Here is a 26,904-nt window from a genome sequence, read left to right as displayed (position 1 = left end):
TGATGCGTGAAACTGCCTTGGCCATCTTAACCCTGAGGGTGGAGCAGCTATACTAACATGTTGAGCAGACCGTCAGCTGTCCTCGATGATGTCAGTGAAACATTTAACTAACCTCCATGTCAGGACTTATTTTCACTGGAAATAAAGTTTCCCCATTGTTTTCTAAGCCATTTTGAGCTAGGTTTTCTGTTACTCAAAAAGCCATCCTAACTAATACAAGCTGATTCATTCAATTCAGTTAAAAGTTTAGTAAAAATAAAAAGATTGGTAACTAATTTGATCTTGTTTTTATTGGAGGCTTTACACAGTATGGACTTTAGCACAGTTTGAGCATTAAATACAGTATTTTATTTCTTAATAAAATAACAAGGTTTATAGAGAAAGAATGAAAAACCTCTTTAGGGCTTGAGTTCTTAACTTAAAGTCCATGTTTTAGGTGAGTACACATTAGCCATCTAGGAGAAAAGCATGTAACTTTTATCAGATTCTCTAAGGAACCTGGAATTCTAAAAACGTTAACAATTCCTTTAGAATAAATAACTTTGAAAAACTCCAATGCTCAGTCAACACTCATTAATTAGTTAATGTCAATTTATGATAAACACATTGGTTTTATATATAAAGTTAACCATGGCAGTAAACCTATCCGAAATCAGAGGACACTTTAAGAGACTAGATATTTTACAACTTTAAATTAACTTCATGCAATTCTAACTAACTGGTAACTCCTACATCACTGAAGATCTCTCTCTAATTTACCTTAGAGATAAGGGCCCCTAATGGAGTAGGGCTTGTTAAACAGTTAAACAGTTTTGGCTCTCCAAACATTATGGCATAACCAATGATGCTACTGATAACCAATCCTGGAAGGAAGGATAGGAGGGAGGAAGGAGGGAGAAAAGAAGAGAGGGAAGGAGAGAAGAAAGACTAAAACTTCAGTAGCATTAACGAGAGGAATGTCTGCTTTTGATGAGATACCAGAGAGGTGACAGAGTCTTTCTTTTATTATAAAAACAACTAATTTCAGAACAAATACATGTATTATCACATTACAAACATTAAAAACAGAGAAAGCAGCTGGTGAACAAGGACAGATGGATGCCCTTGGACCACCAATATTCACTAGATTTGACTACAAAACTTGGGTGCATGAACCAACTGCAACTGATCTAGGTTCAATTTCATGAAACCAGAACAAAGACAAATCAAAAATCATTTTTAAGTGATTCCAAAAAGCAGATAAAAAAAATCAAATATTCAAAATTATTCTACTTATTGCTTCTCTACAGACTATCATTACTGTTGCACAACTTACCCTGACAATCAGGATCCACTTAATTAGAGAGAGACCAAATCCTGAAATGGCCCCATACCTTCCTGCAGCTGAAGTGGTCAGGCAAAAAGACAGGAAAAACCCAATCCAGTTAAAGAGGAATGCCACTGTAAAAGCCAAGAGAAAAAAAGAGGTCAGACATGTCCTGTTACCCAAGGAGCAAGAGTGCCCTAAGGGTGCCCTCTGTACTTGCTTCTGCTTAAATGGCTTAGCCCACCCTCCAAAACCCTTATCCCACTTCCCCAAAACATCCATCCTCTGTCTTCCTCCCAAAAGCAAACAAGAAAACACAGTCTCTGGATATCAGGTGTTATATTATTACATCTACTGCTATATACGCTTTCAAAAATGCCTTAATATCACCACACTGAATACTTATGACTTGTGCCCTTTACTGTATGTGTTACACCTGAGTAAATAAACATTATTTGAACATTAAATTAGTGCCCGCCAATAATCTGATTCAAGTCATTCACCTCCTGCTTCTATGAATTTTGACAGCTTATGTAACACGTCACCTCTAAAAGCACTGCATTTGCTTCATATCTTTTTAATACAGTAAATTAAAGAAATTGTTGCTCACTTCCAAGTCAGGCATATGGAAACCTAAATGCAAAATAACATCAAGGGGGAAAAATCGGGCTGACTTTGATGTATTAGAAAATAGAAGCTTGTAAAATAAAATTCATCGAAGGCATTTAATTCCTATTCCACGGTCAGGAATGAGTAGGAGGAATGCTAAGGGGCCTTGAAGATTGCAAAACTGAAGCTTATTAGATCATGTAAAAATGAAGCATCCCCCAAAACTGCTTTAATTATATTTTGCATAGGTATTCACAGAAATAAAAGACAAAGAGAAAGGATAGTAAAAGTGTACTAAGCTCTGAACATCTCAGGAAAAGGCATCAAATATAATGTAATATATTAAATAAAATGTATTAAAATAAATATAATGTATTAAATATATGTAATAAATATAATGTATTAACTCAACTAGTTCTTTTAATTCAGTCATATTCACTCATAATCCAAAGCACTCTGGTTTGTGGGAAGTGGCTCTGCTGTGTGTATATACTTACTGAAAAAAGTTAACATGAAAATCCCATCGTTTCCTATCCTCATCTGGTCAGGATCATCAAAATCATCCCGACCCACAAAATCCTCATCCTAAATGAAAAGAAAAGGTAAATTCACAATAAATTATTTCAAGGCAAAGGAAAGACATCAAGAAAAACAGAGAAAGGGACGAAAGTGAGTTCCAATGAGAAAATATACTGCTTCGGCTCAATTCAAAACTAGGAGCATTAAGGCTTTAACTATATGTTAAAATTTTCATTTGTCTTATAAGTAAAAGATATAATTTTTCTCAGTGAAAGGAATTTTTCACTTTATAACCCAAGTTCTTTAACAATACACTTCAAAAATTATGAAGTTCACAAAGAACTGTTCACTCTTCCTTTTATATATATATATAAATATAAAGAAAAGAAATATATACATAAAGAAAAGAAAAAGAAATTTTTCTTACACATTTGGCTTAAATTCTAGAATATCAGCAATCCAGGGCCTGTTTAGCCCAGAATATTCGTAATCCTGGGCCTATTAAGAAGATACCATTGACTAGCTCAAGTGCTTTATGAGACTGACTTGGGGTGGGGTGGGGTGGAGCGGTGGAAGAAGATAGTGTAATCATACGTGAAGAGTCTAACAGCGCTGCCCACTGCTCCATAACCATTTGTTTATATTGGTACATAGGTCTGAAACAACCTCACTTCCAATCTTGTCGGCAGATAGGATCCTTTCCATCCTAACCTGAAAACACAGTGTTGCAAGTCTAGAAGGAAGATGATCTTGACCAACAATGACACCAACATATGCAACTTACCTTTTCAACTAATTGTAGATAAGTGTTGAGATATTGAAAAATAAATGAATATACGCTTAAAAGTAAAAGTGGTAGACTTGTACACAGTACAATGAGGGTTCCTCAAATGAAAAAAAAAAAAAAAACTTTAGGGAGAACCAAAACTTGCCCTACACAGGAAAAGGACTGGGAAATTCAAGCTGCCAACTGGCTCCCCTGGGGGATGGGAACTGAAGAAGTGGCAGGGGCAGCTTTCATCTAATTTAACACCTTTCCTCTATTGTTTGAAATTTATATAAGAATGTATTCGTTTTATCTTTTTAAAAATACGAAATAGCTAGTATTATGAATGCATACTAGTAGGATAAATAGGCTTTGCCAAATTAGAAAGTAATTCTGTTTTTTGCATAACTACTCAAAGATGTACTACAAAAATACATGGAAGTAATGCCTAATCATATTACAAATGCCTTCTAGCTGTTCTTTCTGTCCTTGGTATCTCTACTACCAGGATTCCTCCTACAAACTGTTGCCAGGTTAATGTTTCTAAAACACCATACTTGTCTTATCATACTCATGCTTAAAAACTCTGAAAGATTCTGTGTGACCTACGTGTTAAGTCTAAATGCCTCAGCCTAGCATTCAGAAGATTCTACAACCTACAGTTCTGGTCACGAACTCTTTGCTCAAGCAAAACCAATTACTACAACCACAGAACCTGCCCTGCACCTGGCTGATTCACATCTGCTTTCTGAGCTTTTCCTTCTGGAATATTCTTATCCATCAAAAATCGGGGCCCACTTCAAATCCCATCTTCCCCGTGATCACAAAGTTAAAGTCACAGTTCTTAACGCTCACTGCTCTTGCGCTGTTCCTTAGATATAGGTCTTCGTGGGCCTTTTCCCCAGCTGCATTTTAAGCTCTTGTATGGCAGGAGCATTGCTTTATACAAAGCCTTCCACCTATCCACTGCAAAATACATAGCACATTGTATAAAAAAGTGTTCTATACGTGTTGGCTGAATAAAAGAGCCCCTTAAGAAGTTCTTAAATGTGTACAAAAGCATTCTAAAGAGTTCTGTGATTAATCAGAGCTAATCTCCTGGTCTATTTCATGGGACAGTTACCATAATCCAAGAGGTCTGGAGAGTACATACAAGGACTTTGGAGTCTAGAATATCTGGGTTTGACTCACCTATGCTACTTATTAGCTATATGACTTTGGGCAAATTATTTAATCTCTCTGGGCCTCAATTTTTGCATTTGTAAAATAGGGATAATATAATCTCTACCTTGCAAAGTTATTGTGAAGACTGGAAACAACATACAAAATACATGTAAGCATCAAGCACTGTACCAACCACATTGTTTGCTTCCAATACATGGTAACTATATTAAGACTGTTTTGTCTTTAGAGAGTGAGCTGCATGAGGGGTCTTAGTTTCTCCCTAGCACCCACAAGAAGTGAATGCATTTCACCAGGTAGAATCAGCCTAGACTAGGCTTGTAAACTATTACTTCTGCCCAGCAGTGGTTTTATGAATTTCACCCCTCATAGTATAAATATGATCTGCGAACAGTCTACTATCCTAAGGCCCGAACTTCTGGGGCTTGTGTCATTGCACTGCCCAGACCGAATTTCTGTTCTTGTTCTTATCTTTTACTCTAGTTTCCTGTCAGGCCTAGGGTCTGGAGCCTTGATTGCCCCACATTTATGGGGACTGGATCCTGCTTTCCTTTCTCTCAATATCTCACCCAAGGCCCCACCTGCATCAGCTTCAACCTGAATGAATATTTATGAAAACACAACTGTATCACTTATAGGCCTGACATCACGAACCAAGAGTGTCCAAAATTCTCCATGGGCTTTCATCACACCCCACCCCCACTCCCATGAATTAACATCAGGCCAGATGGGATCTGAATTCACTGTGCCTCCACAGATGGCATGATCTGGACCGCTGGTGGCATGGGGTTCATCTAGATGATTGTTAGAGCCCTTCTGAGTTTAATTCTATGAAGTTCCACTTATTTATTCTCTCCATAGACTCCCTAGCAGCTATCTACCTAACACCAAAATATTCAGTGTGCAGAATCAAGGCAAAGTTGGTGTATTTCCTAAATCAGCCCCGGCTCCAAGATGTTTCAGCCATGCCAGGAGACTTGAGAAAGTGATGGCAGTAGGAGAGATATAGGGAAAATGAGCTGGTTTGACTAGTGATTTTTCTGCTCATTTGTATCTTTTACCTCATCGTTTTCAGGAAAAGATAAGAGTTTATTATCCCAAAAGAAAATGTATCTGCTTTTAAACACTAGCTGTACTTTTACTAATCAATTTAATCATAAGTAATATCACAAAGTGGATAATGCAAAGAACTTAATTCCCATAAACCAGCACCAAGTAACATGGTAAGTTGGACTTACTCTTCCAGGAACCAAAGGGATAGTAGCTTCAGCTTTGGTTCTCTCAGCTTCATCATAACTGGGCAGTGTGGTAGCCACATTGTAAGATGGGGGCTTTGGAAACCCAGACTCATCTTTGTAGTCAAAATATGCTGCAGAATAAAAAGGAAGTCATAATAATCTGAAGATTAGTTGAAATGAGGAAAAAGAGGATTTCTGCTAACTCTGGCAAACAAAAACCAGCCATTCCTCTAACAGTACATACAGAATAATTGAATCAAAAGGTGTTTAAAGATGAACATAAGACTGGGAATGATTTTTAAATGTATCCACTTTTCAATTATCTAAATTCCACATTCACTTTGCCCTCCCAAGTGCTTCTGAACACTTTTTTTTGGCTGTTTATGTGGTGTGTTCACAAAAGGCATGTAATATTAATAATGGAATAAGGTAAAATTAAACTAAAAATAATTCACCTGTGTGTTTGGAAATATGTACCATGGTGTCCTCCCATTTATAAACATGAAATAAACTTGAAAAAAAGTTAAAAGTCATTTCTCACAGATTTTGGCCCTTTTGATTCTTTCACATTATTTTTGCCATGTATTGTTTTCTGTGACATGCCTAAGGTAATTAGGTAATTACAGGTTCAGTTACAGAACCATTATTTATTTGTGTGAAATCTTGCATTCCTTCTTTCTAATACTGCATCTTCATTTTCACTGACTTCTATTATAAAAGATTCAATATGTATTATTAGAAAAGTTCTATTTACAAATGGATTAAATTTCTATACAATTTTTGAAAACACTTAAGAATTCTGAAAAAATTCCTATACTTCATCAAGATGAACATTTTTCTTTTCTTTTTTCTCTTTGGTTAATTATAACTAACTTCCAATTTTACTGTAGTATATTACTGAAATTATCAATCAATAGAATTCACCTCATTAACAGAAAAAAGGAGAAAAATTCTGTCTTCACATGGGCAGAAAAAGCATTGATAACATACCTATTAATAACAAAAAAACCTAGCAAATTAGGAATACTGTGAAAGAAAACTATGATTCCTTAACCTTCTCACAAATCTCTATGAAAAATCTAGAGTAAATATCATAATTAATGGTAAATTATTAAAAGCTTTCTCCCCTAAGATTAGAGAATCAGACAAAAATGGCCCACCATTCCCACTTCTAATCAAACATTATCTTAGAGGTACTACTAGTTGATACAATATGGAAAGAAAAGAAAATGTAAGACATAAGGATTGGAAAAGAAGAAATCTATCCTTAACCATGGATGACATAGTTACATATGTAGAAAATCCAAGAGTATCTACAAACTATTAGAATTAATATATGAATTTAGGAAAGTCTCTGAACATATAGTTAATATAAACCATCAACTGTATTTTCATATGCCAGCAACAAAGAGAAAATAAAATTATACACGGGCCTTTTATAACAGCACCAAAATACACCAATACCTAGGAATAAATCTAATTATCTCTATATTGAAACTCACAAAATATTATTGAGAGAAATTAAAGAAGATCTTAATAAATGGGAGGGATTTAACATAGACTGGAAGATGCAACATTATAAAGATGTTAATTGATACACAGATTCAATGCCATCCCAACTAAACTTCCAGCAGAATTTTTGTTTGTTTCATCCGTTTTATGGAAATTGGCAAACTGATTCTGAAATGTAAATAAAAATACAAAAAGCCAAGAAGTATCAAGGAAATCTTGAAGAACACAAAGGCTAAAGGACCTAATTACCAGATATCAAGATTATAAAGTTCTGGAATTAAGAAAGTTAAGCACAGGCACAAAGATGAATATATAGACCTAAGGACAGAATATTTAGTCCAGAAAACAGGCGCGCGCGCACACACACACACACACACACACTCACTTGATTTATGACAAAGGTGACATTACAGCAGTGGAAGAAGAATGAATGGTCTTTTCAATAAATGGTGTGGGACCAAATGGATATCCATATGGAAGAACAACCTTGACCACTACCTCACACTACACAGAAAAAACAATTCCAGATGGAACGCCCATCTATCTAAATGGGAAAAATAAAATATCAAAGGTTTTAGACGAAAATTAGGAAAATGTGTTACTGAAACTAAAGCTGCCACCTAATCCAATTCAAGAAATTTGTTTTTCTCTATGTCAAAATAACTATTTTACATACATTACACATACACATACATATATACATGCATGTATGTGTATATAAAACACTGTATATATAATTTCCTTAAAAATTTCTTTTTACTTTAAATTTAAAAGTTAATTTACAAATTGAAGGGTACAATCTGCATTCGCCCACAGCCACAGTAATTCTGAATACATGAACAAAACTGATACCTACTACCTTAAGGAAAACTTTTTTTTTGGCTGCACCACGCAGCTTGCGTGATCTTGGGTTCCCCGACCAGGGAAGGAGCCCAGGCCGCAACAGTGAAAGCCCGAATCCTAACTACTAGGCCACCAGGGAACTGCCCTTACTACCTTAAGTTGAGGGAAATCAAGAACATTTTTATTTCCCTATTTCAACGGAGTTTTAAAAAATGGGATCCATCAATATAGACACCTCACATAATTTTAAGTTTCCATGAAAAGTTTAACGACAACCTTTTCCATTTTATTTAGTACATTCAAAACAAACAAAAATCCAATATTTGTTAGACTGTCCAAATTTATACACCACAAATTAAAACAGGTAAAGTGAGTATACAAAATAGTGACTTGTGCCTTTTATCCCCCTGCCAACATGTGTGCACCACTCTTATTTCTAACCATCAGCCATGTACTTGCCACTCTGCCACAGTTGTTTCAGAGAATATGGAAGAGGTTCCATCAAAACTGGTCAATTTTCAGTAATTAAAGTAGAACTGGTTATCATAAAGATCTAATTACCAAAAGTCCTGAACTACTGCAATTTTCTTTCTTCTCCCCCACCCCTTCTAAACATGCGTGTGCAAATTATAAAGATAATCTGGTATAAGATGGGAAGATGAAAGGTTAATTAAGGATGGTTTTAAACTATGAGAAACAAAATGAAAGAGTTGGGAGACTTCTAGTTTTTTTATTAAGAATTTATTAGCATAAAAGAAATCTAACATACTATATTCCAGGTCACAGGTACTAGAATCAAAAAGCAAAACAGGGGGCTTCCCTGGTGGCGCAGTGGTTGAGAATCTGCCTGCTAATGCAGGGGACACGGGTTCGAGCCCTGGTCTGGGAGGATCCCACATGCCGCAGAGCAACTAGGCCCGTGAGCCACAACTACTGAGCCTGCGCCGTCTGGAGCCTGTGCTCCGCAACAAGAGAGGCCGCGATAGTGAGAGGCCCGCGCACCCGCTCGCCACAACTAGAGAAAGCCCTCGCACAGAAACGAAGACCCAACACAGCAAAAATAAATTAATTAATAAATTCCTACCCCCAACATCTAAAAAAAAAAAAAGATTAAAACAACAGGATTTGGTTTAAAAAAAAAAAGGCAAAACAACTAATGAGCAAACTACAAAAAGAACAGCAACAGAAAAAACAGGTGATCACCTGGTTCCTGAATTCTACCTCCTTTATATTAAGAGTCTCTTGGGATGAAACTGAGTTCCGTAAGAAAGCCACATTGGAATGGGGTTTTATCTGTTTTTCAGAACAGTGACTTTTTTTCACCGCAGACTACAAACTAAAACTAATGTCAAAGATTTCTTAAGGAAAGCTGAAGCAAACACAAACACCAACAAATACATAGCAGACAAAAGCCTCTGGCTGATGCATTTCAAGAGCTCAGCAGCCACCTCACCCTGTTACCTACCTGCACTCTCTGCAGAGATGCTGCTATAAGGTGGAGGAGCGTCCCCTGCAGCTTGTTCCGGCTCTCCAGGCTCTTCTTCATTCTGCAACTAAATAAAAATTTCACATTTTAATGCAATCATAAAGCCAATTAGACAGAGGAAAACCTGAAAACTGGAATAGCCTTTCTGGAAAGCTATTTTGCAATGTGTTTCAAAAGCCTTAAAATGAGCAAATCCTTTGCGAATTATTCTACTCCCAGGAGTTTATCCTAAGGAAGTAATCAGACAGAGGCAAAAAAGGTAGCCATAAATGCTATTGCAGCAAAAATTAGGAACAACCTAAATACCAATCATTGGGGACTTATTAAATAAACTACAGTTCATCTCACAAAGGATTACTAAGTAACCACAAAAATGAAAATGAAGAAAATTCGATGACTTGAACAGATATTCGTGCTGTACTGTTACATGAAAAAAGCTAAGTTTACCAAACCGTATGAATCATATAACTTGGTTTTGAAAGACAGATATGTGATGGAAAGCAGGTGTATAAAGATAAACATCTACAGTTTACACTGGTTATCTCAGGAGATGCAATTAGAGGGGATTTTTTCCTTGTGTATATGTATGTTCTAATTTCTTGTAATGAACATTTATCACTTAATTTTTTCCATTAGAAAAATAATCTAATAATAAAAATCTGTTAAGGCAAAGACAAATCACAGTAAAACCAAAGTTTACCATTATATCCAGTTTGTGCATAGAAATTATATCTTAAATAATTGAGATATTTACAAAAACATAAAATTCCACCTAATTCTACATATAACCTCTGTCAATACATCTTCCTCTTCCATATCTCAGTAACTTTCTCACTAGTCAAATCTACAGCTCCAGTTACTTTAGATAACTGACACTGAAAGTGTCTTCCTACCACTGCCAGTCTATATAGTCTATGCAACTCATCTTCATAAACAAAGACATGTGATTTAATTTTTCCACTGTCACGACTACAGCTCATTTAAAAGATGAACTGGCTAAGAGTCAGTCTATTGATGGGCAGATGGGAATATGCTTCAGAGGTGATGGAAGTATTACCTGGTCTGGGTGCTGGTTTTGTGAATGTCAACTCCATTAATGTTTAGTAAATGTTATATAAATATATATGATTTATGTAGCTTTCTGTGTCTATATTTTACAAAGGAATTTTAAAGAAAAAATTAAAAACATTAAAAAAAAAGATGAAGTGGCTGAGAATGGAAGTCAATCTGTAAAGTACTAACAGAGTATTTATCAGTGTAACTGACTTGGGGGTCTGCGTCCCAGCTGTGTAACATCAAGATATATAGAGCCAACTGAGCCAGCTGTAAAATACAAACCCCTCTAAACCAACTGCTGCAAAGAACTCTATCCTGAATTGAAACAGAAAGAGAGAAAAGCCTGACCTGTCCTAACATGAAGTAGATATTAAAGTAATATCTCAGCCTCCAATCTCTATGCTATTCAAAATCGGAAGCCAACAAAACCTTTCTGATTAATACTGCCAAGCATTCAACTTCAACTGAATTCTTCTCCCAAATTTTCATCAACATCTACCATCTGGGAACATTTTTTTGAACCCTAGTTATCTAATGTTAAACCTAAGGCATTCCCAAAATAAGTGCATTGTAACATAAGATGAATTTTCCTTTCAAAAGAAAGGAAAGGACAAAATAGCTACAGTAAATCCAAATGTTCCTGGGAGACCAAATCAGTAAATTATTTAAATAGAGTTCCTGGGGCCATGTTCACTTGGAATACTTTTAACATCATCTGTAGCTCTCTAGACAGGGTATTCTCAGCCTACTCCTACCTAACCACTCTTGTGTGCTGCAAAAAGTACAAAAAAGCAGCAAAAAAAAAGTTGCAAAAAGCAGCAAAAAGAGTCAGCAGCAAAAGCAGAGGCAAATACAGACTCACTTTCAAGAATGTTGCCTTAACTTACTGTAGCCAGTCATGTTCTTTATTTAAACCCTGCTTGATATTGTTTTTTTCCAGCTTGATATTTTTGATTTGATAATTCTTTCATCTCCTGAGCTTGGTCAAATAATCATGTTACCTCTGCATAATTTAGGTTTTAGAAAGAAAGCATGAGAATTCTAAGAAATACAGAATTCTAAGAAATAAAGCATAATGGAGTTTTAATGCCTGTATCTACAAGATAGGTTGCCTGTCTCCTAGCAACCTGGAAATGTGAAATTTGATCATTCCACACCAGGGTAACAGATAACAAAGCAAAGAAATTCCAATTGGCTCAGAAACCCCCATTTTCTCTTTGATGAGGAAAAAAGAAACACTTCCAGATGAAAATTTTTACTCCATTAAAATTCACCACTTCAGAATCATATTATTATTAATAATTAGTAATTAATCATACTAATATTATTTCTAACTGAAAAAACATAACCAACAAAAAACACCCACTATGATTATGGAGGCTCCCCACATACTGGGATGATCCCAGGACCTCACTCTACAGGGTTCCCAACTCTGGTGTTTTCTATAATGCTGGTGATAAATTTAGGCTCCACCAAGAAAGGTGTTTAAAATGAAACACTACGATGTGGGAGGGAAAGAGGCAATCACCTTCAAGAAGTATTTAGTGACCACCATCTGTGTGAATAATAACTTGTTATATAACAGAAGCCCTAACTATACATCTTTTTACACTTTGGGGGCATCTATTGCCATTAATTTGGCTCTGCCAGCCAAACAAGCCAGGCACTCACTAACAGGGGCGGGGGGGAGGGGAAAGGTGGGGAGGACTAGAACTAGAGTGGGCCTTACCTATAAGGCTATGAAATTGGTTACCTGGTTCCAAAATGTATTTTTTAAAATATTTCTTTATTTTTTAAATTTACTTAGGCTGCACCAGGTCTCAGTTGTGGCATGCAGTATCTTTTAGTTGCAGCATGCGGGCTTCTTTAGTTGCAGCATGCGAACCCTTAGTTGTGGCACGCGTGCGGGATCTAGTTCCCTGACCAGGGATTAAACCCGGGCCCCCTGCATTGGGACCGCGGAGTCCTACCCAATGGACCACCAGGGAAGTCCCCCAAAATGTATTTTTAAGGTTCTCCTTTTCTGTCCTTGGGAACCTTTCCTGTGCAGCCCTCCCTGCCATATCCCTGGGGTTCAGGGATCCTCAGGCTCTCCCAAGGCTAAGACAATAAGTGTCACTGTCAATTTGGGGCTGGCGTTGGAAAGATGCCCAGTCTCTTCTAGCAACTGGGTCAGTGGAAGCTTGAGTGCAACCTACCTGTTACAGATCCCTGGTTGTAGGGGATACTGAGAGACAAATCTGAGAAGTGGTGGGACTTTCTGTTCTCTCCCTACTGCGGGGGGTGGGGGGGTGGTCCTTTGATTGTGTAATTGTGACAGATAATAAATACCTTCGCGGCTCTGGATTCTTCTCAGTCACATAATTTTTTTTAACAATTCTCATCAATTTTACTTATCTCCAAATAAGATTTAAACTGTGGCTTTTCCAAACAGAATTATACAATTACCTATACATGCCATATAAACTACTGAGTTTAATACAAAAGTATGTCTCCACTGCTGACAAAGGAATAATTCAATCATGTGAAAATTCAGATGGTCTTTCTCTTTGCCACTCCCCGGACAGTGCCCTTACTCCCACTTTCCTGATTACCTGCGTTCCTCCTTATACTCTGAGCAGACTCTGTTATGGCTCCCCAGAAGAACCCTTAAAACTCTTCCACATTCCCATTTTATAAATATGTCACAATCTCCTATGGTACTTCTTAGCCTTGATCGCCCTCAGGTTGAAAAAAAAAATTACCTACAAATAAGTACTAAAATGCTTTGTCCTCTAGATTTAGCCTGTGAAATACAGCACATCTAAAATAAAGGATGTTTTTCCTTCCTCCGTATCCTATCCATATTGTTGCTATTAGAAATAAGTATATGGTGTTTTAGTTGGACAACAGAATCTCCCATATAGAAATCATACATAGCTCCAGTTCTAATAGAAGAAAACTTGAATTAACAAGTTTAAAGACACGTAAACCCTACAGGTTTAAATTCTTATTTGAGCTCCCACCCCAGTAAGAAGGCTTCCTCATTGCCCTCCCATAAGTAGTTCTAAAGATGTTCTCCAATTTAGAAATAAGCTGTTTTTAAGCAACAGAAGAGCAAGGGCTAGGATTAAGCCTAAGTAAGGGTCAACATTTACAACTGTACAGGACGGCAGTACCTAAAGGCACTTACGTAAAAGTCATTCTTGGATTCTATTTACTAAGAATGGGAGAACAAGAAGAAAACCTACTAAACAACAAAGAGAAAAGCCAAAAACTCATAAATCCATGAGAAGAGGTATCAAAATATGCCTCATAATTCACACAAATATGTGGAAAATAATGCTGAACTTATCCGGTAAGTCCATAAAGTTACAAGTATTTTCACCACTCATTTTTTTCTTGGGTGAGTCCTATTTAAACGGCAAGAAAATTCTGGTAAGTTTTAAATCACTTCTTTAAGTTAGTAACAGTCTCAGAAAAGCCTAAACTTTAGCTTTAAGTGCTATTTACCACTTCTAATTTTAGAGTTAATTTCTAAAACTTTTACTTAAAATGCAATTTTTTAAACCTCTCATTACCAACCCACTATTTCTGTGTACTCTTTAAATCCCACCAAATGAGACAGTATCATTACCAGAAAGTAAACAAGCACATTTCTTTAGGTAAACAACTGAGTATGCTATTTTACTGTGTTGTTCAGAAACAGCTGAAGTTTGTGGACTATAAATTTTCTATTGTATATAGACTATAGTTTTTTTTGTAATTGAAGTATAATTGGCATTCAATATCATATGATATTACTTTCAGGTATACATTATAGTAATTCAATATTCATATACATTTCAAAATGATCATCACCGTATCTAGTTACCATCCATCACCATACAAAGTTGTTACAGCACTACTTACTGTTTTCCCTATGCTATACATTACAACCCCGTGACTTACTTATTATATTTTAAAACTGGAACTCTGTACCCCTTAATCCCCTTCACCTATTTCACCTGCCCCCCAACCCACCTTCCCTCTGGCAACCACCTGTTTGTAGATTTTTAATTGTATATAGTATACTGACTATAAAATATTCTACCACCACCAAATTCTTTACATTCAAGAATAGTTCTCCTGGGACTTCCCTGGTGGCGCAGTGGTTAAGAATCCACCTCCCAATGCAGGGGGCCCGGGTTCGATTCCTGGTCAGGGAACTAGATCCCACATGCATGCCACAACTAAGAGTTCGCATGTCACAACTAAGGAGCATGTGTGCCGCAACTAAAGGAGTTGGTGAGCTACAACTAAGGAGCCCACCTACCTCAACTAAGACCCGGCACAACCAGAAATAAATTTAAAAAAAAAAAGAAAAAAAAAGAATAGTTCTCTGCTAAAGGTAATTTTGACAAAGAGAAATTCAACAATAAAAAGACAATCTAATTTTAATAGACATTTCTCCAAAGAAGATATACAAATGGCCAGTATACATGAGACGCTCAACATCATTAGTCATCAAGAAATGCAAATCAGGGGCTTCCCTGGTGGTGTAGTGGTTAAGAATCCGCCTGCCAATGCAGGGGACACGGGTTCAAGCCCTGGTCCGGGAAGATCCCACATGCCACGGAGCAGCTAAGCCCGTGCACCACAACTACTGAGCCCATGCGCCACAACTACTGAAGCCCGCGTGCCTAGAGCCCATGCTCTTCAACAAGAGAAACCACCAGAGTGAGAAGCGCGTGCACCGCAGCAAAGAGTAGCCCCCGCTCACCGCAACTAGAGAGAGCCTATACACAGCAAGGAAGACCCAACGCAGCCAAAAATAAATTAATTAAAAAAAAAAAGAAATGCAAATCAAAACCACAAGCTACCTCGTCACACGAATGAATATGGCCATAAAAAAAAAAAAAAGGAAAAAAGGGGGGCTTCCCTGGTGGCGCAGTGGTTGAGAGTCCGCCTGTCGATGCAGGGGACACGGGTTCGTGTCCCGGTCCGGGAAGATCCCATATGCCGCGGAGCGGCTGGGCCCGTGAGCCATGGCCGCTGAGCCTGCGCGTCTGGAGCCTGTGCTCCGCAACGGGAGAGACCACAACAGTGAGAGGCTCGCGTAAAAAAAAAAAAAAGGAAAAAAATCAAATGTTGAATATGTGGAGCAGTTAGAACCCTCACACACTGCTGGTAGGAATGTCAAGTAGTACAGCCACTGCGGAAAACAGTTTGGCTGTTTCTCAAAAAAAAGTTAAACACAGAGTTATAAAAGGATCCAGCAATTCCACTCCTAGACATATACTCAAGAGAAATGAAAACAAATTTTCACAGAAAAACTTATATATGAATGTTCATAGCAGCATTATTTACAATAGTCAAATGGTTCATCAAATGATGAATGGATAAACAAAATATGATATATCCATACAAAAGGATGGATAGGAATAAATCAACCTAACAACAACAAAAAAATGGCGGTAAAGTACTGATACGTGCTAAAACCTGGGTCAACCTTGAAAACGTTATTATGCTAAGCAAAGGAACCAGTCACAAAACGCCACATACTGTATGATTCCACTTATATAATGTCTCCAGAAACGGCAAATCCAAGAGAGACAGAAAGTAGACTGGTGGTTGCCAGGTGCTGGGGAAGGGAAGAAAGGGGAGTGACGGACTGCTAATAGTGTCATATTTCTTTTGGGAGTGATTCAAATGTTCTGGAATTAGACAGTGGCAATGGTTGCAAAACCGTGCGAACACAGTAAAAATCACTGAATTGTACACTTTAAAAAGATGAATTTTATGGTATGTGGATTACATCTCAAAAAAAGAGTATTTTCTAAAACTGCAAATCTGTATAATGCACATTTCATTTAAAATGACACTGAAAACTGACTATTCCAAATCAGTATTTCCTTGCTAAATCAATGTCTATGTCCTTTAATGGGAGGGGATAGGTCCTGATCCCATAAATATCTCCAGAGCTTAACAAGGAACACATATATATGAATGGATAAAAAGAAAAAAGAAAAATAACACAATGAATTATAACCTCATCATGATTTTTAAAAAATTCCTTAATATTCTCCTTTCCTGAAAAGAAAAATATTAGGATCAAGAAATTAAAAGATAGTTTGACTAACAATCTGTTTTAAGAGCTGAGAATAAACATCATGATTTTTTTCTACTTTGTTTACCTAAAGATAACTTTAAAAACAAACAACCACCGGATTTAGACTATCCCCAACAGCAGCTCTCATGGCAGAGGGAAAAGATAAATGCAAATCCTCTTAATAGCAAAATGAAAACAATTAAAAATCAAAATTCACCAAAGCAAAGTAATTAGAATAATGCTTTAAAAAGACAATGGCAATAAGAGGTGAAAAGTATACTACAGTAAACCTCCTCAGAAAAGCCAGCAGTTTGTAAAGCTTTCTATTTAAAGATGTTTGTGGTTATCACCGTTAACATACATAAGTACAACTGATGAATATAATCTGGTTTGGAAGGAGGGAAAATATTCTAACTCAGTATTTATGTTAGTCCTTAGAAATGAGAGCAAATGCTACAAACTATGATCACCAATTTGATGGTTTTTCTTCTTTTTTTCACCTGAGGTCCAAATAACAAGTGTAGGCATACCATCCAGAGAGAAAAGAGGAAGGCAAGATAGTAGCCACTCATCACCAACTCCAACTTCATTAAGAAGCCAAGGCACTAGGAGAAATAACTCCTCATCCATGAAGGCACTAAACTAGCCAACTATGGCTATGATAGTGGCATTGTGAGATTTTTGGGTGGCACCAGAAAGCTGCCATCAACCTGCCAACCCCTGGGATCCACATCTTACATCCAAGTATTTTCACTACTGATGGCTTCACCAAGGCACTGTCAAGTAAATGGTGCCCAGTGTTTTCTGTCACCTAGCTTCAGCAAAATCTACAGCCAAGAACCTTCCAGGTTAATGATAAGTGCCCCCCCACCCCTTGCCATGCTTCATGATTTTATAAAGATTGGGGAAATAAGGAACAATCACATGGTTTTCAAATAGGTAAGTCTCTCTGCCCCTGAACATAATATGTTTTAAGAAGTAGCATCCAACTATGTACTAACCAATCCATGACTTGATTCTTACCTCTTCTCCACTTTTTGGTTCCATAAGAAAACTCAGTTCTTAGTTCAGCGCTCCAGAACCCACTTGGAGAAGGAATTAAACGTCCTAGCAAAGGCAAGCTGAACTGGAGACTAAACACCTGGCTTGTTCCCCTTGCCTCTGACAGGACAGTTCATCTTTTGTTTACAGAATAAACAATATGAAAATAGGAGCTAGATCAGATTCATTTTAAAATAGTTTACATAAAATCTAGTCCATGAGTGGTAAATACTGTTTGTGTTTTTAAAACCCTACATGTTGCCCTCTTCTAAGATACGTTAAAGCTCTAAAATATCATCATGAAAGCAAAACTGAACTCCTAATTATTCACCACTTAAAAGGATATATTAAGCAACACTTTATGAAAAAAGAATTGTCCCAACAGAACGTGGACTACAACTGGCATCTATTCAATGGTTCTTTTAAATTTCAAGAACAATTTTTTACAATTATCTGTTCCTATTTATAAACTCACAACAGAACTGAAAGGATTTTGGACTTGGCATGCAGAACATTTCTAGTCTCCATTAAGATTTTATACACACATATACACACTAATACACACATATACATGTATGTGTAAATGTACACATATAAAGACATATATATAAAGATACATATATTTAAGATACATATATACCATACATACATATATATGTCTCTCCTAAAATCCTGACTGGTAAAACAATTATATAATGCAATATTAAAATTACAAAAGAAGTCAACCCTTTTAAATCAGTACAATGCAAGGCTATCATCAAACTACATGCCTATCTAGCAATATATTTAGATTAGTTTGATTTGTACAACTTTTCTGAAAAACAGCTGTACTGCAGAAAGAGTACTTAGAATGTGAATGTGGCGACTTCCCTGGTAGTCCAGTGGTTAAGACTCTCCATGCTCCCAGTGCAGGGGGCCCGGGTTCGATCCCTGGTCAGGGAACTAGATCCCGCAGGCCACAACTAAGACCCGGTGCAGCCAAAAATAAAAGTAAATGCTATTAATGTAGATACATAACCTACAGGAATAGAATTAGATGTAAATATGTTGTGATTCATGCTTTCCATTCTCTCCATTGCCTTTTCTTCTGCAATAGCCCACAACAGCCTTCCTCATGGATAGTCAGAAATTTGAATGATTTCATTCAATGAAATTTTACCAGGCACTATTACATGCCACAATCACACCAATTTGACTATTACCCCTTAATATTCCTGAAAGAACACTTCCATTTTTTCATTAATTTACTAGAAAGACTGGTTGCTATTTTTTTTTTTTTTTTTTTACTGGTTGCTATTTGAAGCCATAATAGTATTATTTAGGCTGATAATTTGGGATATTAAAAAGTTAACTTGATGAAATTTGTTAAATGATGCTTTATGTACAATTTTTAAGATCAACATTCGTCAACATGGACAAAATAACTTTTCCATTAAATCTACTGACAGAAGCACTATTCCTATATACCATTATAATAAAATGCCAAAGGAAATTCTTTCTTAGGTACAGTTACTGGTTTCTTCTGGGCTCTACTTGTTTTTCATTTGTCAGTATTTTCTACTCTGTGGTCAGCTTAGTGTTTGGGTCATCACAAGGGATGGCATATTTTTATCAGCAAGTTCCTGCAGAAGTAGTACATATCCATCTTACAGATCTTCAAAAGTGAACTATCAATTTCTTCATTTATCGTTAGCTTTTTTGTGCACAAGGACATGAAGATGTTCACCCACATGTACTTCCCAAATTAAGAACTTTTATTCATTCAAAAGACCCTACTGAGAGAATGAAAAGACAACCCAGAAAAGAAGACAAGTTTTCTGGACAAAGGACTCATATCCAGAATACATTAAAAAAAAAAAACTTCTAAAAAGCCGTAACAAAAAGGAAAACACCGAACTGAAAAATGGGCAAAAGTCTTGAATAGACACTTCACAAAAGAAGAGAGCCAAATGGCTGATAAACATATTTAAAAAGTGCTGCATTTCAATAGTCATCACAGAAATGCCAATTAAAACCACAGATAATAATTAAAATAAAAAAGCAGAAAATACCAAATGTTGTTGAGGGTACATAACAACCAGAACTCTCATACTGGGAATGTAAATTTGCAGATCCACTTCAGAAAACTGTTTAGCAATATCTACTAAAGATGAATTCATACATACTGTATGACCCAGCAATTATACTCTAGTTATACATCCTGACAGAAACACACATGTTCACCAAAAGACATACCAGGATGTTCAAAGCAACAGTATTCATAAAATTGGAAACTACCCAAATGCCCATCAACAGCAGAATGGGTAACTAAATTATAACTTCACACAATGGAATATTATACAGCCATGTGAATGAATAAACTGTAACAACACACAACAGCAAGGGTGAATCTCATAAACATAATGCTGAGCAACAGAAACCAGACACAAGAGCATTTACTGTACGATTACACTTATGTAAAGAGCAAAACCAGGCAAACCTAGTCTGCCAGCTGAGTGGTCACCCAGGGCAGGGGCACAACTGGAAGGGCACATGAAGGGAGCTTTTGGAGTGCTGGTAATGCTGTTGCTTGAACTGGGTACTAGTTAACGTGCATGTTCAGCTTGTGAAAATTCACTGAACTACAATACACATTTATGATTTGTGCATGTTTCTGTATGTAAATCATACTCACTAACAGTTCCAGAAGGGGAGAAAAGGAGACGGGCAGAGGATTCATGAAACCGCATCCCCCTAAAACTGAGTTCCCCTGCTCAGTTTATGATTAATCCCTCTCCAAAACTTTATTTCATTTCTGGTTCTGCCCCTGTTCCTCTCAGGATTGAGGGCTATCAAAGAAAAGGGGGAAATGAAACCAAACAGGACCCTGTGGGGCCTTCCCAGGTACAAAAGGCTCTTCTTGTCCTTTGTTTCATTTTTTAAAAAAATTTTTATTTATTTATTTATTTATTTTTGGCTGTGTTGGGTCTTCTTCGTTGTGCGCGGGCTTTCTCTAGTTGCGGTGAGAGGGGGCTATGGGCGGGGGCTACTCTTCGTTGCGGTGTGCGGGCTTCTCATTGCGGTGGCTTCTCTTGTTGCAGAGCACAGGCCCTAGGCGCACAGGCTTCAGTAGTTGTGGCTCGCAGGCCCTTGAGCACAGGCTCAGTAGCTGTGGCACACGGGATTAGCTGCTCTGCAGCATGTGGGATCTTCCCGGACCAGGGCTCAAACCCGTGTCCCCTGCATTGGCAGGCGGATTCCTAACCACTGCGCCACCAGGGAAGCCTGTCCTTTGTTTCTTGTTTGCAGAAAGAAAGGCTTTAGTCTCCTAGGCAGCAACTACTGAAGCCTGCATGCTCTAGCACCCGCGTGCCGCAACTACTGAGCCCACGTGCTGCAACTACCGAAGCCTGTGCACGTAGAGCCTGTGCTCTGCAACAAGAGAAGCCTTCGCAATGAGAAGAGTAACCCCTGTTCTCCGCAACTAGAGAAAGCCCGCGTGCAGCAACAAAGACCCAACGCAGCCAAAAAAAAAAAAACCCTTGCCTGAAAGCCATCAGAGAGTTTGGGTCTTTTGAGCATAAGCTGCCCGGCTCTCCTTGCTTGGCACCTTCAAATAAACCCTTATTTTGCTGCAAATACCCGCTGCCAGAGTTTGGCTTTCTGTGCCACAGGCACACGAGCTCTTGCTGCGTTAACAGTGTAGACTGTGAGCCCTCTGCAGACTGGGACCTTCATAGGGTTCACTGCTGTATTCACCCCAGCACTTAACAGTGAGTGGCATATCATGGATACCTTATTAGCACATGTTGACTCAAGCAAGCATGGAGGTGTAGCTTTAACAGAAACCTACCTGAAGAAATGGCAGCTAATCTTAATGCCATCTTGACTTACTAGTTCACATTTATCTTATTCATATTACTTTACAAATCACCAAATAATATAAGGCTAGGTATGGAGCCACATGCAGATGACTGCTGTATCTGTGGAAGGGCCAGTGATGATGATTCCATGAGTGATCAACAGCAGGTGGCATCCCCATCACTACTTCATGCTTCATAAAGTACTATGCATTACATACATCAACACTATGGTTCCAGAGTTACCTATTTTAAAAAGAAATGGTAACAAGAGTATAAGAAACAAAAAAGAAAAACAGACCTCTCCGACCTTCAGCTCTTAGGAAATAAAACATTTAGCATAGTGTATTGGGTACAAATAGGTATTCAGTAAATGTCTGTGGTACATACGAAGGAAAATTGGTATTTTGATTGATCACACTAATTCCTAGAAAGTTTTCCCTTCTAAAAACTACCAATTGGCATATCCAAAAAATGGAATATTCTACATTAAAATGATAGTAAAGGGACTTCCCGGTGGTCCAGTGGTTAAGAATCTGCCTTCCAATGCAGGGGACATGGGTTCGATCCCTGGTCAGGGAACTAAGATCTCACGTGCCACAGGGCAACTAAGGCCACACGCCACAACTATTGAGCTCACATGCCACAACCAGACAGAAGCCCGCGCACCGCAACTAAGACCCGACGCGGACAAAAATAAAGAAATATTTTTGAAAAATAAGCATGATTATAATTTCGAAAATAATAATAATAATAAGATAGTAAAGTCAAATGTACAGCCCCAGGAAGTGACAGACATGCCTAGAATCCAGAGACTCACGCTGACTGCAGCCTGCTTGGCTCTGCTAGCCCCATGAGCTACCAGAGCTCTCTCAGCTATGCTTGCTCATTATTATTATTATTATATGATGATGATGATGATGATGCCTGGAATACAGCATACTGAGACAGAGATTACAGATGGGGAAAGGTATTCTATTCAAGAGGCTGCCTTAACTTAGGCCTGGTCATGAGGTCCCCTTCTCCTGCAAGAACGAGAACCAAGAGGGAGAGTCATTAAGCATTTCATATCTGTCCCTTCACCCTATCAGAGAATGTTCCAATATGCAAGTGTATAATTGCTTGCATTTTATAATTAACACCACTCAAAGAACATGTCAGGCCATGACTGATGTTTTTTACCTCACTAAGTCTAAAGCTTACCAAAGAAAAGACCATCAAAAGAAGTAATGACAATCATAATTTTCCAGCTGAAGATTAAACACACACATTTGCCTCTTATACCTTCCCAAATCCTCTCAAATGTAAATGTTATTAAAGTTTTATTAAATTCGAGGCAAAAAAAAATTCAAAATCGATTAACAGGAGACGAAGCAGCAATAAAATCCCGCAAGTTAGAAGCAGGAAGACAGGAAACAATGTACACAGCAGACCCAAGAAACCTGAATCCTAACCCAGAAAGCAGAAAAATCAACCTGTCTTGCAGTATACCCTCTAAAGGCTCAAGAATCAGTGGTAGCAGGTACCAGCGGAAATAACAGTGAAAATGAGATTTAAAAGCAGAAAGGGGAGTTGGAGATCCAGTTATTCATTCATTCATTCATTTATGGCTGAGTTGGGTCTCTGTTACTGCGCTCAAGCTTTCTCTAGTTGCAGCGAGCGGGGCCTACTCTTGGTTGCAGGGTGTGGGCTTCTCATTGAGGTGGCTTCTCTTGTTGCGGAGCACAGGCTCTAGGTGCGTAGGCTTCAGTAGCTGTGGCATGTGGGCTCAGTAGTTGTGGCTCACGGGCTCTAGAGCACAGGCTCAGTAGTTGCGGCGCACGGGCTTAGTTGCCCCGCGGCATGTGGGATCTTCCCGGACCAGGGCTCGAACCAGTGTCCCCTGCATTGGCAGGCAGATTCTTAACCACTGCGCCACCAGGGAAGCCCGGAGACCCAGTTAAACAAACACAGCTCCGGGAATCCCCATTAGAAGACTCTCTCTGGAGAGACTGAGGTGGAGAGGTCTGGACTGGAAACACCAGAGCTTAGGAGAAAGAACAACATATCAGAAAAGAGTGATTAAGTGAGAGGTTTATGTACTAAACCTTGAGATATCCCAGTCTTCCTCCGCCAATCAGCTCCCAGAACAGTAACAGTCAGGCCTATTCTCTGGGGAAACTGACCAGCCCAAGAAGAAAGATTTAAAAACACTGTCACGCAAAGCAACAGCCTAGTTAGATTAGAAGGCAAGAAGCCCCCGCAAGAAGTTCCATCAAGCGTACTGAGCTTCCAAACTGCTTTACTGATTGTGCACTCTTAACCAAGCAGACAAAGACCACCACATACTTCTAAGTAAAAGGCCATAAAAGACCAAAGCAAAGAGAATAAATGCAACACGGAGGAAAGAACTACGCAGGAAGGTGTGAACTTTAAAAAGAAAGAAAAAAACTTTCTGTAATCTCAGAGAAATAAGAGAAAAAAAATTAAAACCATAACACAAGGACAGTGTGCTACTAAAATAGGGGATAGGGCCAATTAAAGAGTTTTTGAAAATTAAAAATAACAGATTATTAAAATTTTATCAAAGAGTTAGAATATAAAATTGAGAATCTCTCATAGAAAGTAGAGAAAAACAGGTGAAAATATGAGAAGAGGTTAAAAAAAATTTTAAGGGACTTCCCTGGTGGTCCAATGGTTAAGACTCCGTACTCCCAATGTATGGAGCCTGGGTTCGATCCCTGGTGCGGGAACTAGATCCCACGTGCTACAATTCAGACACAGCGCAGCCAAATAAATAAAATTTTAAAAATTAAATAAATAAACAATTTTAAAGAATCAGTACAAAAGATCCAAGGAGAGAAGGAAAAAAAAAATTAAAGCAGAGGAAAAAAAAATCAAACACTTTTTAAAATTTCCCAGAACTAACGGACATGAGCTTCTAGACCAAAAGGACCCACTGAGTGCCTAGCACAACAGATGTAAACAGATCTACACCAAGGTACAACATAGTGAAATTTAACAACACTGGGGACATAAAGAAGCTCCTAAAGGCTTCCAGAGAAACAGAGAAAGTAGGCCACATTTAAAGAATCAGACATCACAATTGGCTTCGGTCTTCCTAATAGTGGAACCTAGAAGGCAATGCAACAAATGGCTTTCAAAATTCTAAAGGAAAATGTTTCCAACCCAGAAGTCGAAGTAAGGGTGAAGATTAAAAAAAAACAAAACTTTAACCCCCATGCATTCTTCCTCAGAAAGATACTGGAGTGTATGTTCCATGGATATGAGACAATAAACCAAGAAAGAAAAAAAAAGATGTGAATCAAGGGAAAAGGCTTCAATTTAAAAAGTTGGAAAAGGAAATCCCTAGGATAACAACTAAACAGCAGACCTTGAGAACAGCCTTCTAGAACAAGTCAAAAAAACAGGAAAGAGCCACACACACCACCCCAACAATGAAATCAATAAAGTAACTGATGTGTTTGAAAATATCAAAAAACTATTAAGAGGGGCTTCCCTGGTGGCACAGTGGTTAAGAATCCACCTGCCAATGCAGGCGACACAGGTTCGAGCCCTGGTCCGGGAAGATCCCACATGCCACGGAGCAACTAAGCCCGTGCACCACAACTACTGAGCCTGAGCTCTAGAGCCTGCGAGCCACAGCTACTGAGCCCACAAGCCACAACTACTGAGCCCGCGCCCCTAGAGCCCGTGCTCCGCAACGAGAAGCCACCGCAATGAGAAGCCCACGCACCACAACAAAGAGTAGACCCCGCTCACTGCAACTAGAGAAAGCACGCGCACAGCAACGAAGACCCAGCACATCCAATAAATAAATAAATAAATAAATCTAAAAAAAAAAACAAACCCCAAAAACCATTAAGATTATTAAGTGAGAGTCTGAGGGTGAATTCATGTTATAAGCAATTTATGATATATACGTAGAAAATCAGACAAACAAAAAAAAATGTTGTTAACTAGGGAAAATAAGGTACTGTCAGGCAAGGAAAAGTAACCACAGCATACAACATATTACTGAATACTGATCTAACTACATTGTGGATATAACTATACTAGAAAAATGGAGAGACAGGAAATGGGAGTACATGCAGTTGTGGGAGGGTGGTAAAAGAGAGCTAAATCCTTAAATCTCCTAGTGGTAAGTCAATTAAAAAATTTTTTTAAACCCTGAAAACTGAAAAATCAAGAAGTAACAGCCTATAAATGTTTTTTACCTTCACAGATAACAGCGAAACAGCAAAAGAAAGAGCTAAGAAGCAGGTAAGTAAGCAGGAGACTGCTGTTTTGGGTAATAAGCCTGTAAGATCGATCTGACTCTAACCTATATGTAAGTATAACTATCTGTAAGATATGAAAAATAAATTTAAAAAGATTAAAATGTGATTACAAAATGTGTCATGAAAGAGTAATCTCGTATTCATGGGAAACTAACCTAACTGGGGGAGAGGGGAGGTACTCAAACTCCCCTTAGGACAGACTACCTAAACTGAGAGGGGAGCTGGGAAGAAGGGAGCATTCCAGGTAGAGGAAGTAGAGCAACAGGAGAGCTCCTGGCCAGAGAAGGTGATGTATTCCACGAAGTGAAACAAGTTCCCCAGGGAAACAACAAATCATGAGAGTCCAACTCCACCCCTTCTCCCAAGTCCTGGTCTCCCCTATCTACCTCTTTCCTATCCTCCAAGGCCAGGCTCAAGTTACATCTTCTCAGAAGCTTCCTAAGAAGTCTCTGGAAGTAGGTGATCTCTTCCATCTCAAGATAATGCCTTTTATCTACTATCTTATTTTCTGAATTAATATAATTAATATTGTATCAATATCATAATACATTCTCATGGATTGAAGTCATTCAACAGGTATTTAGTGAATACTTACTATATGCATCAAATTGTGCTGGGTACTAAAAGTAAGGGGAAGAAGAAAAGGAAGGCAAGATGCGAAGGAACGAGGACAAACAAAGCAGCACTCTACAGGCACTTAGTCAACTTTTAATTCCATAATATTTAAACACGCAAGCTGGCACTTCATAAATGCCTTATTACGCAGATTGCAGATGGCTCACAAGATGAAAAGTCTTGGATGAATGGAAGCTTGACACTTTAAAAACCAAGATACAAATCTGGGGGGAAAAAGTATACTCTATACATAAGACAAGCATAAAAGTAACATTTTCATAATAATAAACAGCACACAGCGATTTTTAAAAATTCTTTTTTCTAAGATTCCTAGGCTCACAAGGAGAAAACCTGACAAAAATACAGAGAAGAAAATAAAACCCACCACAATCCCATCTTTCAGATATCCTTCCAGCCTTCTGGGGGAATACAAATCATCTTACAACCTTTTTCACTCACTACACGGTGGAATTTTCCTTCATTATTAAATATTCTTTTGTAATATCACTGTAGCATTTGAAAGTCAGTCTATATTTTTCTCA

At 38.0% G+C, this 26,904-nt stretch overlaps 1 protein-coding gene across 2 annotated transcripts in view; it reads right to left on the bottom strand.

Annotated features, from left to right (window-relative positions):
• The window catches only part of NDFIP1 (Nedd4 family interacting protein 1), a 50,675-nt gene that overhangs the window by 11,234 nt on the left and 12,537 nt on the right, over positions 1 to 26,904 (bottom strand). For both annotated transcript variants that reach the window (XM_060143872.1, XM_060143871.1), the window contains exons 2-5: positions 9,441 to 9,528; positions 5,621 to 5,751; positions 2,413 to 2,500; positions 1,316 to 1,440 (exon numbers count right to left, since the gene is read on the bottom strand). In XM_060143872.1, the coding sequence (XP_059999855.1) occupies positions 1,316 to 1,440; positions 2,413 to 2,500; positions 5,621 to 5,751; positions 9,441 to 9,528 (432 nt within the window). The remainder of the gene's footprint in view (positions 1 to 1,315; positions 1,441 to 2,412; positions 2,501 to 5,620; positions 5,752 to 9,440; positions 9,529 to 26,904) is intronic.

The sequence above is a fragment of the Lagenorhynchus albirostris genome, chromosome 3, assembly GCF_949774975.1.
Source record: "Lagenorhynchus albirostris chromosome 3, mLagAlb1.1, whole genome shotgun sequence".
Taxonomy (NCBI): Eukaryota; Metazoa; Chordata; class Mammalia; order Artiodactyla; family Delphinidae; genus Lagenorhynchus; species Lagenorhynchus albirostris.
Note: the sequence above shows the minus strand (reverse complement) of the source record. Positions and strands in the feature narration are given on the sequence as shown.